General features: G+C 40.0%; 1 protein-coding gene across 3 annotated transcripts in view; it reads left to right on the top strand.

Annotated features, from left to right (window-relative positions):
* Window positions 1-14,909, top strand: part of ZNF346 (zinc finger protein 346) — a 43,854-nt gene that overhangs the window by 4,167 nt on the left and 24,778 nt on the right. For all 3 annotated transcript variants that reach the window (XM_020998787.2, XM_020998788.2, XM_078150301.1), the window contains 3 exons: window positions 627-730; window positions 3,179-3,274; window positions 4,459-4,603. In XM_020998787.2, the coding sequence (XP_020854446.1) occupies window positions 627-730; window positions 3,179-3,274; window positions 4,459-4,603 (345 nt within the window). The remainder of the gene's footprint in view (window positions 1-626; window positions 731-3,178; window positions 3,275-4,458; window positions 4,604-14,909) is intronic.

Genomic DNA, 14,909 nt, shown 5'->3' with positions numbered 1-14,909 from the left:
GACTTCCCTGAACCTCAGCTTCCTTGTGTGTAAAATGCAGATTTCCTCTATTTGTGGAAGGTGTTCTGTTTTTTCTTTTAAAGTTTTATTGATTCCTTTAGTTTTTTGTATAAAACATTTCTAAACCCCATCCTACCATAAAATTCTTATCTTGTAGCAAAGAAAAACAATCAAAGGAAATCAAATGATATAGCTAATGCATTGGACAAGAGTAGACAATATCTCACATCAGTGCTTCCTTATCTCTTAACTAAGGAGAAGGAAGTGTCAGGAATGCCTTCTGTAAACCTTAAACTGACAAAAATGTGATTTATTATTCATAGGTTTCAGGGGCAACCACACAGCCCTGTCCCAGGTGGAATGGAAAATGACTTCTTGTGTACCAAAGAGACACAGAATTATTAGCCCCTTTGGCAGGATTGTGGTAAAAATTAAATCAAGCCTCTGGTTTTCAAATTTGACATCCTGCCTACCTTTGTAAGGGAATCTATAATACTATGAGACTGTTTTTTGTTTCTTCTCTATTGTCATTATAGATTAGAGGATATACTGATCAGTTCTGAAGGGAACTATGTCATGTGGGATGGGTATGAGATAATTAGTGTGACTTTTCTTTTCTTCCACAGTGGATCGAATGATTCAAGAGAACAACCACCTGTTCACAGATATCCAGTGTAAAGTGTGCAATGCAGTACTCATTTCTGAGTCCCAGAAACTCGCCCATTACCAGGTATTGTGCAGTGGCCATTTAAGAGAATTGTAATTGCTCCATAGACCCAGTGATAACAGTTCAGAAGTGAGAGTGGGAGGGAGACCTGAATTCCATTTCTAGCTTCTCTTCAGCTTACCAAGTTTGAAAGGTGACATTCTCTGTTAGCTTCTTGGATCTAGTCTTTGTGTGTCCGTAGAATATACAGTAATTCAACATGAGTCTTGGGCATCATTGACTTTAAGTTACATTTCCAGGCATACTGGTTTCTCCTCTCTGAGCAGACCAGAGGAACCTTGCCTCTAGCTCCAGGCCCTTTTGCCTTTCACTCTTTTATTGAATATTAAGCTCTTGGGCTTTCCGGGCCCCTGAACTTTCTTGACTGAGTTCAGTCTGGCATGGAAGAATTCTGTTTATCTGTTCTGCATCTACTATTTCAGGGTACCCTGGTTCCAGTATTCACTTTACTTGCTTCCCTTCTACTTCTGTCATTATACTCTCCAGAAAACAAGAGTATATATCTAGGGTTTCTTAACAAGGTAAAAGAGACTCTACATTAAATATTTAGGTATAGATCATTAGAAGTATCTAAAAAATAAACCACTTGGTTCTAGGCTAGGTGACTCAGTTTGCAAACCTATCCTATACTAAAGTTTTCCCAGGCTTATCCTAGTGGTCCCGTTCCTTCACTATGGAGTACTCAAAATGAAAATGGCATTTTCCCAAACTGAATTTGGGGTTCTCCCCTCCCTTCTCCACCCTCTCACCTCTGGACCTAGCTCATTGGTTCAGTTTTTTAATCCCAGCACCACTTTCAAGTCAATCAGGAAGCCACAAAATGATTTGTGCTACTTTGTCTGTAAGTGTGCACACTTAGTTGAGTAGATACATACTCTCACTTCTCCCCCCCCCCCTTTTAAGGAAAGGAGGCAGCCTGGGATAGTAGGAAAACCTCTGCAACCTCTGCAATAGGTGTCAGACAACTGGGTCAAGTCCCTGCATTGCCACTGATGAGCTGTAATATCCAGGGCAAGTGACTTCTCATTTGTATTTCTTCTGTCTGTAAAATGAGAGAATGGACTAAGTGATCTCTGAAGTCCCTTCCAACTCTGATGTCTTTTCATTCTACGAGCAGACAGAAATACAAATAAGCAAATAGGATAGTTCTCTTTACCTCAGAATTCAGCCCAACACAGAGGGCACTCCCATGTTCACAGTGTATAGTCCCTTCTCTTTACAGTATCTTTGCTATGTGACCTTAGGCAACAACTTTTATATGCCTCATTTTCACTCTATTGTACCTATTCCCTCAATCACTGGTTATTATGAGAATGAATTATAAAAGTTGTGTTTTTGAGGGTTTTTTTACTACTATAGAAGTGTTTTGCATGACTACATATGTATAACCTGTATCGAGTTGCTTGCCTTCTCAATGAGGGCGGTTGGAGAGGGAGGAAGGGAGAAAATTTGGAACCTAAAGTTTTAAAAACAAATGTTAAAAAGTATTTTCACATGCAAATGGAAAATAAGATATAATACAGGCAAGGGATATAGAAATCTGTCCTGCCCTACAGGAAAATAAAAGGAGAAGGGGATAAGAGAAGGGGGGGAGATAGAACTGAGGGCACATTAGGGGAATGCGTGCCATCTTAGGGTGGGGGGAGTGATGAGATGGGGAGAAGATTTGGAACTCAAAATCTTTCGGAAGTGAATGTTGAAAACTAAAAATAAATTAATTTTTTTTTAAAAGTTAATGGTAAAGTTCAATTAAAGGCTAGATCTTATCTCCTAGTTTACTGTTTTTTTTCCAGCATTCTACAGTACTTAAATTATTTAACACAATTTTTTTCAGAGATAGTGAATGCATCTCAGATCCAAATCATTATAAATTCCTCATTAAAAATATCTAGGTTGAAATTCTGTATCCTAAGTCCCCTTACTTCACAGATGAGGATATGCAGATCCAGGGAGATCAAATAGCTTATATTACATTCACACAGGTAAATAGCAAAGTTTGAGTAAAATTATCTAATGTCCCCAAAATGTGATTCTACTATAGCACTTTGCTTCAGTTCAATAATTTTGGTGGTAGGCAGAACCATTTAAATAAAATATTGGATTCATTAAATGAATAAAGGATGGCTATTCATTATTTCACAATTCTAAGATTAAAACATGAACAAAAATTGCACTTTGAATAGAAACCCTCCTTCTCCCCAAACTGCAGATTTTCTTTGATTCTGAAATGTACTAATTGTTAACACAACAGAAAAAGTCAAGAAATAGACAATAAATTCCTCTTCTTTATCATTAAAAAAAAAAGTGGGTTTTTTTTATAAGAATCTAACAATTAGTCTGAGGCACTTGCAGAGATGTTCTAAATAGGTAAACTTAGTTAGCAAAGCACTATTATATGACATTTGGTTAAAAAAGTATTTTTAAATTTTCTTTCTCCTGGGTTTTTTCCAGAGCAAGAAGCATGCAAACAAAGTGAGGAGATACACATCTATTCACAAAGAGGAGGAGTTTAATGATGGGAAAAAACTGAAGCTAGATTCAAAACAGGTAATAATATCAGGCTTCCCATGGTAAGGAAGACCTATCAAAACAAAACATTCCCCTTCTGGAGTGTGTTGGAACAGAGAAGGGAGCTAACTTAGTGGGTGCTTATCTATTTTCCCAACAGTGTATGAGCACCAGTATTCCTCAGAGGTTGTGAGAAGGTTCCTAGGTAACTAATGATCAGGACAGCGATCTGAAAATGTGATCCCTCTTGTCAGAACACCTCACTTCCCAAGCGTCCCAGTGCATGGAATGAGGAGACACGTTAGAAGCCCAGGTTTATGGTCTTCCATTTCATTTCAGCTTTAAAAATTGAATTCTGGATCTGTAATAATTGTCTGAGAAGTAGAATGTACTTCTACTTAATTGCTGTAATTAGGATCTAATTAGGCTTAAATGTGTTTCCCAAATCCAGAAATCCCCATCTTTCTCTCTCCAAATCCAAAAGTCTGTCTTCTTTCTCCCGCTGGCATTTAACTGTATGCCTAGAACTGTCTGTCTGAATCAAGAGAGCAGTGTAAAATACTGAAAAGACCACTGGGTGAGGCTTTAAGGCCTGGAATCATCTATTGGTTCTGCCACTTAGGAGCTGCATGGTCATAGTCCCTCTCTGAATCTGTTTCCTGATCTGTGAAATGGGATTATTTATCAGGCCTATAGGGGAAGAGAGGGTAGAGGAGATCTGTGAGACAAGGTATCAGGTAAGGGGTGTATTTGAGGGTCTGTCATAGAAAGAATGCTGGATTTGGAGTCAGAGGACCTGGATTCAAATCACAGATTTGCTGCTTGCTGCCTTTGTGACCTTGGACAAGTCACTAAAGCTCTCTGGGTGTCAGTTTCCTAATTCTCCTACAGAATGAGGGAGTTGTCCTAAATGGTTTCTAAGGTTCCTTCAAGTGGAGAATCCTATGACCCTTTCATTCTTGCTTTGCCTACCTCACATGGCTGTTGTGAGATTCAGATGAGCTTAAAAGCACTTGGAAAATTATCAATTATCCTATGTATAAGAGGGAGCATTATTTCTGAGCCATTTGTTCTCCTGGTTACCCTCTTTGAGCACTTAAGCCAAGATTAAAACAGAGATGAGGCCAGGGCCCTACAGACTGAGGGTGGGGTAGAACTGTCTTGTTTTCTAGCCTGGTCCCTGTAGTAGCCAGTAAAAAGGCACCGTTCTCCCTCCTGAGCAGGAGAGCAGCCATGGCGATGACAGGGATCGGTGCTGTGCCATCTGCAACATGACCTTTTCTTCCCCCGTCGTGGCCCAGTCTCACTACCTGGGGAAGACTCATGCCAAGAACATGAAGTTGAAGCAGAGTAACTCCCAGGCGGAAGGTACTGCTCTTTCTCTGCACCGTCTTCATGCCTGAGGATGGGATGGGGCTGATGGTCAAAATGAAATCTTTGGGGGATGGCTTAAAAATAATCATAAAGCAAGAGCAGCTCCACTCAACCAAATTGTTCATTCAGCAAAGAACTTAGTAACCACTTGTTGTGAACAAGGGCTGGTCACTGAGGATTTAAAGGTAGATATGGCAAAGGCCTTGCTCTCACAGTCTAATAGAGAAAGACGTTTAGGCCAGAGCACTAAATATGACAGAAAATTCAGTGAGATAGTGAAATAAATGCAAAGGAGAATTCCCTTTTGCTGGGAGAGTCAGAGAAGATGTCATAGAATGAAACATCTGAGTTGAGCTTTAAAGGGAAAGATTTCAGTGGTACAAGATGGAAGAAAGGAGGGAGGGAAGTCTCTTCCAAGCTTGAGGGTTGTCAGAAGCAAAGACAGACAAGACAATAAGATGAGGATGGAATGAAGAATATGTGGGCATTCGGAGTGTGAAGTATGGCTGGAAAAGTAGGTTGGAGCCAGTCTTGTATATGGGACCTTGAATTCTAGGTTCAAGGGTTTATGCTTTATTTGGTAAAGACAGGGGAGCCACTCAAGGTTTTTGAGTAGCAGAGTGATATGATTCAAGGCATCTTATAGGGAGATTATTGAGATTGCGGTGGGAAGGATAGAAGGGGTTTACTAGATTTGGGAAGACTGACTAGAAGGCAGTTTAAATAGCCAACGCAAGAACAGATTTGATTCAACAAACATTTAGTACTTGCGTACAAGGTACGCAAGGAGATAAGAATGCAAAAATTGTAAAACTCTAATGTCGCTTCCCTCAAGGAGCTTATATTCTCCTAGGGAAATGTGATATGTACAGAGAGAAATATAATGTAGAGCATAATATGAGGTACGAAGTAATTTTGGAAAACTTAGGAAGGAGACAACATTTTCAGCTGATGAAATGAAAGATGCTTTATGGAGGAGTTAGCGGCTGAGCTGAGCTGAGCTTTGAAGAAAAGGAAGGATGCTGAAGGGAAATGTGAGCAGGACACTTATTGGGAGTATTAGGAAGGCCTGCTGGAATGGACAGAAGGAGACAGCGTGGCAAGGGGAGGTGACTTGCCAGTAGTAGTATAGCTTGGAAGATAAGAGTGAATGAATGGGAATAAGATGAAATAATACTCTCAAGGTGAGTTGTAACCAGTCTCTGGGATCTGAGGTCAGAAGAAAGAACTGTACATTCCAGGCATGGGGAGAGATCTTGGTCAGTGCAAATGTCCAAAAGCAGAAGGTGGCAGGCCAAGTTTGAGGAACAGCAGATAATTGAAATTGGCTGGAACATACACACTTTGTAAAGAAGAGTTATATGAAATAAGGCTAGAAAGATGAGTAGGAACAATATTGCTAAGGGCCTTATATGTCAGGAATTTGTATCTTCTCCTTTAAGCAGTGGGGAGCCATTAAAGGTCTTTGAGCTGGTGAGTGACATGGTCAGATCTGTGCCTTAGCAATATTATTGCAGCAGCTCTGGAGGATTGATCAGAAAAAGAAGAGACTGGAAGCAGATTGTTTTGAAAAGCTATTAGAGTAATCCACTTGCAACTTGATGTAGGTCTAAATTAGAGTGATAACAATGTGATTAGAGAAAAGGTGACAGATTCAAGAAATGTAGAGATATAGTTAAAAGGATTTGGCAGCTGATTGGAGGATAACTGGACATGCTTATAACACTTTAAACATTTTAATCTTCACAATAATCTGGTGTGAGGTAAATAATGCAGTGGTTATTATTCCTATTTTTTAGATAAGGAAGTTGGGGAAAAGTGATTTGCCTATGGTCTCGTCAAAGTTTCAGTCCAAGTCTCCTAACACCAAGTCAGATGTTTTTAAGGGACTTGGCCACCTAACCTCTCCTAGGGCCAGATGAATTTTTCTCTGCAGGAGCCTCATGGCCCCAATCCTTTGTCTGGAATTGGAATGAGTTGTTGAAAGTGCAGAAGTTCTGTGGGTATATTAAGAGTATATTGAGAAATTCCCTCCTGCCTCTTCCACTCCATCTTCTCCAACAACTTTGATCTTCCGCAGTCACTGTGTGCTCAGACTTGAAAGCAAAATCTTTCTCTTTTTGGAGTGTGCAGGTCATACCCTACTTGCTTTTATCTGCAAATGCAGCCTTTTCTTACTGAGCCAGGCAGATATTGCCTGTAAAAGCAGAGAACTTCAGTGTTGCTTTCATTGTCTAGCAAGCTGTGTTTTCAGCTATTAGGAATTAATTTACAATCCATGTGGTTTGGAAATAGACTCCTTTAATTTCTCACGATGGGGATTCATCCCTGGGTTTCATTCACCTTATTAATATCAAGCTTCCTGTCTTAAGTACCTTCTTTAAACCCATGTGAAGGAATGATTGGTTGATGTCCTTAGTTTATTTTTTCATAGTAATTTGAGACTTCCATTTTGTTTTGGACTAAGCAGCATAGTTGTGTTCATGATATTCATTATTTTATGAATAATTTGGCTAATGCCAAATTATGACCTAGAGAGCTCAGGGTCATAGAATTTTAGGATTAGACTTCCCAGAGTTGGAAAGGCCCTTAGTGGTTGTTTAATCCAAGCCCAATTTGAAGTATAAATCCCATCTTTAAATCTACATGACAAGGGGTCATGCTCTGAACACCTCTACTGAGTAGGAGCTCATTATTTACTGAAGCAACTCATTCCATTTTTTGAACATTTTAATTAAAATTTTCCATTATATAGAGAGAATATCTGCTTCTTAGTAACTTCCCTGGGATGGCTGGGCAGCAAAGTGAATAGAGCACTGGGCCTGGAATCCAGAAGACTCATCCTCATGAGTTCAAATCCAGCCTCAGTTACTTCCTAGCTGTGTGACCCTAGACAAGGCACTTCACCTCAGTTTCCTTATCTGTAAAATGGGCTGCAGAAGGAAATGGCAAACCACTCCAGTATCTTTGCCAAGAAAACCCCAAATGGGGTCACAAAGAGTTGGACATGACTGAAATAGCTCACCAACAAAATAACTTCCCTCCGTTGGTCCTTTTTCTGCCCTGTGGAGCGGAACAAATATAAGCCACCTTCCACAAAAAAGCTTTTCACATATTTGAAGGGATCCCATCTTCCTACAGTGTCTTCTCTAGGCTAAACATCCTCAGTTCTTTTATATAATCCTCATTACATGATGTTGAGTCCCTTCACTGTTCTGATGAAGACACAGGTAACATGCTTATTAAATTGTCAGATGATATAAAGGTGGGAGAGATAGGTAAAGTTTTAACTTGGATCAAAGAAAAAATGTGGTACAAGTAAAAGATGGGGAAGCCTAGCTACAAAATATTTAAATGTGAAAAAGCCCCAGGAGTTCTAATGGGTTTCCCGCTCAAGATGAATTAATAGAGTGGCATGAAAACCAAAAGAGTTAATGCATTTTTCAGCACTTCCCTTCACTATGGGTCTCCTTCTACCACTGCAGGTCACAGCCCTCCACAATTTAGTAGGTAGTTTTTGAGATTTTCTGTAACCAAAAAAATCTTCTTCACTTAAAATCCATCCCAAATGTGAGACCTTCCAAACTTAGCTAGACTTGTCCTCAGACAACAGAAATACAGCTCTGGCAACGGATCTACATTCGGAGCCTTTCCAGCTTGGTAGGACTTTCCAAAGCTGGCGTACTGCTGGTATATGCTTCAACACGTCAGCATTCCCTCCATACCATGATGAGGTACCAGAGGCAATGTAAAGTCTAGAATTCTATGAGCCTCCTGCACATGTCTTTCTAAATTAGACATTGCATAAAGCAAGCATTTCTCACTTGTTAAAAATGCATAGAAAAATGTTATTTTGGAAAAAAAATAGCACATATTTGACTGGAGAGTCTTTGCGGGTGTAGGCTGTACTTTTTACATCAAGTGTTGCTGCTCATCTACAGCTCTTATTTGCAATGGGGCTAAATCAAGACAAAAAGGGGCAGTCTGATCAATTGAGTGAAAGGAATCGGCCTCATGAGGGAGCAAACCTGTGCGTATTTTATTACTAATACTATGTTTTAATCATCTGAGTATACTGAGCCTGGACTCAAGAAATGTTCTGTCTCGTGACTCAGTTGATTCTGTTCCCAGCTCTTTCAGGAATGTATAGAAGGTAAGACAATGTTTGGATCCCATTTCTAGACAACCTTTAACAAGAGGAAGCAGTTGTTACCTAGTAGAAAGAGCATTCAATTTAGAGTTAAATCAGGGGCGGCTAGGTGGCGCAGTGGATAGAGCACTGGCCCTGAAGTCAGGAGGACCTGAGTTCAAATCCGGCCTCAGACCAAACACTTGACACTTACTAGCTGTGTGACCTTGGGCAAGTCACTTAACCCCAATTGCCTAAAAGCAAAAAAAAAAAAATAGAGTTAAATGATGTGAGTTCACTTCTTATTCCTCAACTTTTTTTTTTTTTGCTTTGGGCAAATCATTTGAATTCTCTGATCCTTGTTTTCCTCATCTAAAAATTGGAAATGATAACTGCATTTCTCAACTCATAGGGTTGTTTTCAGACTCCAATGAAAAGATGTATCAGAAGCATTTTATAAATTATAAAGTACTATATAAATGTCAACTATTATTATTATCGATTTACTTTGCTTTGGATCCAGAATACCTAGGTTCAGACCCCTGCTCTGCTATTTAATATCTATATGATCTTGAGCAAAATAATTTACCCGCCTAAACCTCATTTTCCCATTTATTGAATGATACATATAGTACTGATTTCAGAGTGTTACGAGGATCAAATGAGATAATGAATGAAACATGCTTTGAAGAAGCTGAGGGCATAGTGGATAGAGTGCTGAGCCTGGAGTCAGGAAGATCTGAGTTCAAATATGGCATCAGATACTTAACTGGCTGTGTGACCCTGGGCAATTTACTCAACCTCTGCCTCATTTTCCTCAACTGTAAAATGAGGATAATAATGCCACCTACCATGTAGGGTTGTTATGAGATATTTGTTATTTTAGAAAGCTGCCTGGCACATAGTAGGTACCCTATAAGTGATTAGTTCCTTCCCTTCCCCTTATAAACTACAAATAAATATTGATCTCATTTACCTATAAATTGGCTTCTGGATACTATAACTAGAATGTTTTGATAATGTATAACATTATTTTGCTTCTCTCATATTTTGAAAGGTTTCTATATCTAATTTTATGGGACTTCAGAGGAGAGAAGTGTTATAAAGGCACATATCACCACAGTGTTAAGGTTGGGCATTTGTGAAGCTCTTAATTCACAAGGATTTATTCAAAACTGACTGTATTCCATGCACTGTGCTAGGTGGTAGAGATTCAGAAACAAAAATAGATTCTAGTCGCTGTCTGCACTAAATTTACATCCTTACATTCTTCCAGGACAGTTCCAGGAGAGGAAGTCAATGTAGCATCCAGGGCAGGCACTGAGGGCAGTATTAGAGCAGTGGAAACAGCACAGATCTTGGAGTCAGGATTTGGGTGGGAGTTCCAGCTGATACTCTTACCTCTTTGATGTTGGGCAGGTTACTTAACACATTTAAATATGTGAAATAAATACAAAATAACTTCAGGGGGGAGAGACTGTGGCAGCTGGAGGCATCAGGAAAATTCTTATAGAGAAAGTGGTAATTGAACTGAACTTGGAAAGAGGTTATGGATTTTGAGAGGCAGAGGTGAGGAGACAGAACATGCCAAGCACGTGGACAAAGAGCTGACCCCAAGGACTAGAGAGGGCAGACAGAACGTTTTGTGTGTAGAAGAGCAGGTAGGCTAGTTTGGCTGGATTGTTGGAAGTGATGTTTCATAAGTCTGGAAAAATAGCCTGGAGCCGTATTGTACAAGGCTTTAAATACCAAGCAAAAGAATTTGTATTTGGGGGCAGCTAGGTGGCACAGTGGCTAGGTGGCACAGTGGATAGAGCACTGGCCCTGGAGTCGAGAGGACCTGAGTTCAAATCTGGCATCAGACACATAACATTCATTAACTGTGTGACTCTGGGCAAGTCACTTAACCCCAGTTGCCTCACCAAAAAAAAAAAAAAAGAGTTTGTATTTGGTTCTACAGACAAGCAGAAGCTACTGGAGCTTCTTGAACTGTGGGCAGTGTCATAGCCAGACCCATACTTTAGGAATATCACTTTGGTTTTGTTTGTTTGGTTTTTTTTTTGTTTTTTCACACTGTGTTTGTTTATTGATTTAAAAAAATATTTGACAGAGCAAAATGTCACCTTATAGGATCTCTACTGACAGGGTATCTCCCATCCCTACATCAAAATCAAGATTTCTTGAAAACTGTAACAAGGGATATATTGTTCAATGCTCCACTCATTAACATTAGGCAGGGCATAAGACATGGAGATGTTTGCCAAAGGTGCTTCCATGAGACCTTGGGAATTGTAGTGGATTATTGTATTGATCACAGTTATCTTTATAATATTACTATTTCTGTGTACTTTGTTCTCCTGGTTCTACTCACTTCCCTTTTCATCAGTTCATACAGGTCTTCCCAGGTTTTTCTGAAACCATCCCATGCATCCTTTTTTTTAATGTTTTATTTTTTTAATTTGTTTTTATTTATTTTTATTAGTTAATTTAATTATTGTTAGTTTTCAACATTCACTTCCACAAGACTTTGAGTTCCAGATTTTCTCTACATCTCTCCCCTCCCCTCATCCCAAGAGGGTGTGCATTCTGAATACCCCTTCCCCTAATCTGCCCTCCCTTCTATCACCCTGCCCCCTTCTTTTATCCCCTTCCCCTTCTATGTTCCTATAGGGCCAGATAGATTTCTGTGCCCCTTTGCCTGTGTATCTTATTTCCCAGTTGCACATAAAAGCAATTTTTAACATTTGTTTTTTAAAACTTTTGAGTTCCAAATTCTGTCCCTCCCTTCCCACCCATTCTTATGGTGAAGGCAAGCAATTCAATCTAGGTTATACATGTGTAGTCATGCAAAACACTTCCATAATAGCCATGTTGTGAAAAAATAACTATATTCCACTTCATCCTACCCCACCCCATTTATTCTATTCTCGCCTTTGACCCTGTCCCTCCTCAAAAGTGTTTGCTTCTGATTACCCTCTCCCGCAATCTGCCCTCCCTTCTATCATCCTCCCCTCTCTTATCTCCTTCCCCTCTGTGTTCCTGTAGGGTAAGATAGATTTCCATATCCAATTGAGCGTGTATGTTATTCCCTCTTTAAGCCAAATCCAATGAGAGTAAAATTCACTCATTCCCTCTCACCTTTCCCCACTTACCCTCCACTGTAAAAGCTTTTTCTTGCCTCTTTTATGTGAGATAATTTACCCCATTCTACCTTTCCCTTTCTCCTTCTCCCAGTACAACCCTTTCTCCTTAATTTTATTTTTTAGATATCATCCCTTTATATTCAATTCAATTCACCCTGTGCCTTGTGTGTGTGTGTGTGTGTGTGTGTGTGTGTATGTGTTTGTGAATTCCCTCCAACTACCCTAATACTGAGAAAGGTCTCATGAGTTACAAGTATCATCTTTCTATGTAGGAATGTAAACAATTCAACTTTAATAAGTCCCTTATAATTTCTCTCTCCTGTTTACCTTTTCATGCTTCTCTTGAGTCTTGTATTTGAAAGTCAGATTTTCTATTCAGCTCTGGTCTTTTCATCAAGAATGCTTGAAAGTCCTGTCTTTCACTAAATGTCCATTTTTTCCCCTGAAGGACTATACTCAGTTTTGCTGGGTAGGTGATTCTTGATTTTAATCCTATCTCTTTTGCCCTCCAGAATATCATATTCCAAGCACTCTGGTCCCTTAATGTAGAAGCTGCAAATCTGGTGTTATCCTGATTGTGTTTCCACAATACTTGGATTGTTTCTTTCTGGCTGCTTGCAATATTTTCTCCTTGATCTGGAAACTCTAGAATTTAGCTATAGTATTCCTAGAAGTTTTCCTTCAGTGATCTCTTTCAGGAGGTAATCAGTGGATTCTTTCAATTTCCATTTTACCCTCTGGTTCTAGAATATCAGAGCAGTTTTCCTTGATAAATTTCTTGGAGGATGATGTCTAGGCTCTTTTTTTGATCATGGTTTTCAGGTAGTCCAATTTTAAATTATCTCTCCTGGATCTACTTTCCAGATCAGTTGTTTTTCCAGTGAAATATTTCACATTGTCTTCTATTTTTTTCATTCTTTTGGTTTTATGATTTCTTGATTTCTCATATTTGCTCCATTCAATTTTTTTTTTGATGAGGCAGTTGGGGTTAAATGACTTGCCCAGAGTCACACAGCTAGTGAGTGTTATGTGTCTGAGGCTGGATTTGAACTCAGATTCTCCTGACTCCAGGGCTGGTGCTCCATCCACTGTGCCACCTAGCTGCCCCTCCATTCTAATTTTTAAGGAATTATTTTCTTCAGTGAGCTTTTGGACTTCTTTTCCATTTGGCCACTTCTGCTTTTTAAGGCATTCTTCTCCTCATTGGCTTTTTGGACCTCTTTTGCCATTTGGGTGTTATTTTCTTCAGTATTTTTTTGGGTCTCTTTTAGCAAGCTGTTGAGTCATTTTTCATGATTTTCTTTCATCACTCTCGTTTCTCTTCCCAGTTTTTCCTCTACTTGTTACTTGATTTTCAAAATCCTTTTTGAGCTCTTCCGTGGCCTGGGACCAATTCATATTTTTCTTGGAGGCTTTAGATGTAAGAGCTTTGACTTTGTTGTCCTCTTCTGGTTGTATGTTTTGCTCTTCTTTGTCACCAAAGTAAGATTCTATGGTCTGACTTTTTTTGAGCTGTTTGCTCATGTTCCCAGCCAATTACTTGGCTTTTTAAGTCTTTGTTAAGATAGGACTCTGCATCCAATGTGGAGGATGTACTATCCCAAGCTTTAGGGGTTTTGTGCAGCTGTTTTCAAAGCTACTTTTAGGGACCTGTAAATTTTCAGTTCTTCCGAGGTGTTATGTTCAAAGGAGAGGTGTTTACTCCTTTCCTTGCCTGTGCTGTGGTCTATGAGTGACCACAAGCACTCTTTTCTGCCTTGGAACTGTGAAGAGTATTCTCTCTGCACTGCTGCCACAAGTTCCACCATGCCAGCACTCCTCCTCACCCCAGGACCAGCACCCAGGACTGGGACCCAGATCCAAGCATGGGCAAAGCAAAAGAATCCTGCCTCAGCACCAGAAAAGAGATCCCTGCAATCCCACTCTGATCAGCCACTCTGTCCCCATGCTGTCTGTGGGCTGGAAGCAACTGCTGCTGCTGTGGCTGCTACCCCAGGGCTGTGTTAGGGACAGGGCTGGACTGCACTCTTCTCTCACTCACGTCTAGCAGACCTTTCCCACTGACCTTCTAGGTTGTCTTTGGCATTTGTGGGTTGAAAAAAAAAAATCTGAAAACCACCACAGCTGCCAGTGATTCAGCCCCCTGAGGCCTGCTCCAGGTTTGCTCTGTCCCTGTCTTTGCTGCATGTCCCACACTGAATTGTGCTTCTCTCTCAATTTGGTGCAACAGACCTTTCCTATAAACCAACCAGGTTGTCTTGGGCTGGAAATTTGTTTCACTCTGTCTCTTTGGGGGTTCCGCTGCTCTAGAATTTCTTTGGTCATTTTTTACAGGTATTTGAAGGGGTTTGGGGGAGAGCTCAAGCAAATCACTGCTTTTACTCTGCCATCTTGGCTCTGCCCCCAGGAATATCACTTTGGCAGCTATTTGGAGTATGAATTGGAGAGGGGAGGGAGTGTAGGCAAAGAAACCAATGAAAAAGTTGTTGCTATAGTCTAGGTAAGAGGTGATGAGGACTTGAACTATGATTGTTGCCTTGTGAGTGGAGAGAAGGGGATGTATGTTAAAGATGCTGTGGAAGAATAATGACAAAGACTTGGCAAATGTTTGGATAGGGGGCATGTGGTTAGGGGGAATTAAGAATCAAGGATGACTCAAGGGTCATAAACGTTGGTGGCCTAGAAGGCTGGTGATCCCCTCTGCAGAAAAAGAGAGGTTTGGAAGAGGTTGCATTTGGTGTGTAAGTTAGAGTTCTGTTTTAGACTTGTTGGTTTTTGAGGTGCTTATAGGACATCCATTTTGAAACAATTAGTTATACAATTCTGGAGCTTAGAAGAGGATTAGGACTAGACCTTAGATCTAAGGATTTGGATCTTTGATCTAAGATTCATCTGTGTGGAGATAATTTAGTGAATAGGAGCTGGTGAGATCACCAAATGAGGAATAGAGAGAAAGACGAGAGCCTAGGACAGAGCCTTCATAGATATCCGCAGTTAAGAGATGGAGTTTGAATAATGATAAGCAAAG

Source organism: Phascolarctos cinereus, unplaced genomic scaffold, assembly GCF_003287225.1.
Source record: "Phascolarctos cinereus isolate Bilbo 61053 unplaced genomic scaffold, phaCin_HiC Scaffold_2;HRSCAF=192, whole genome shotgun sequence".
Classification (NCBI taxonomy): Eukaryota; Metazoa; Chordata; class Mammalia; order Diprotodontia; family Phascolarctidae; genus Phascolarctos; species Phascolarctos cinereus.
The sequence above is the reverse complement of the archived record's forward strand: the minus strand, read 5'-3'. Positions and strand labels throughout refer to the sequence as shown.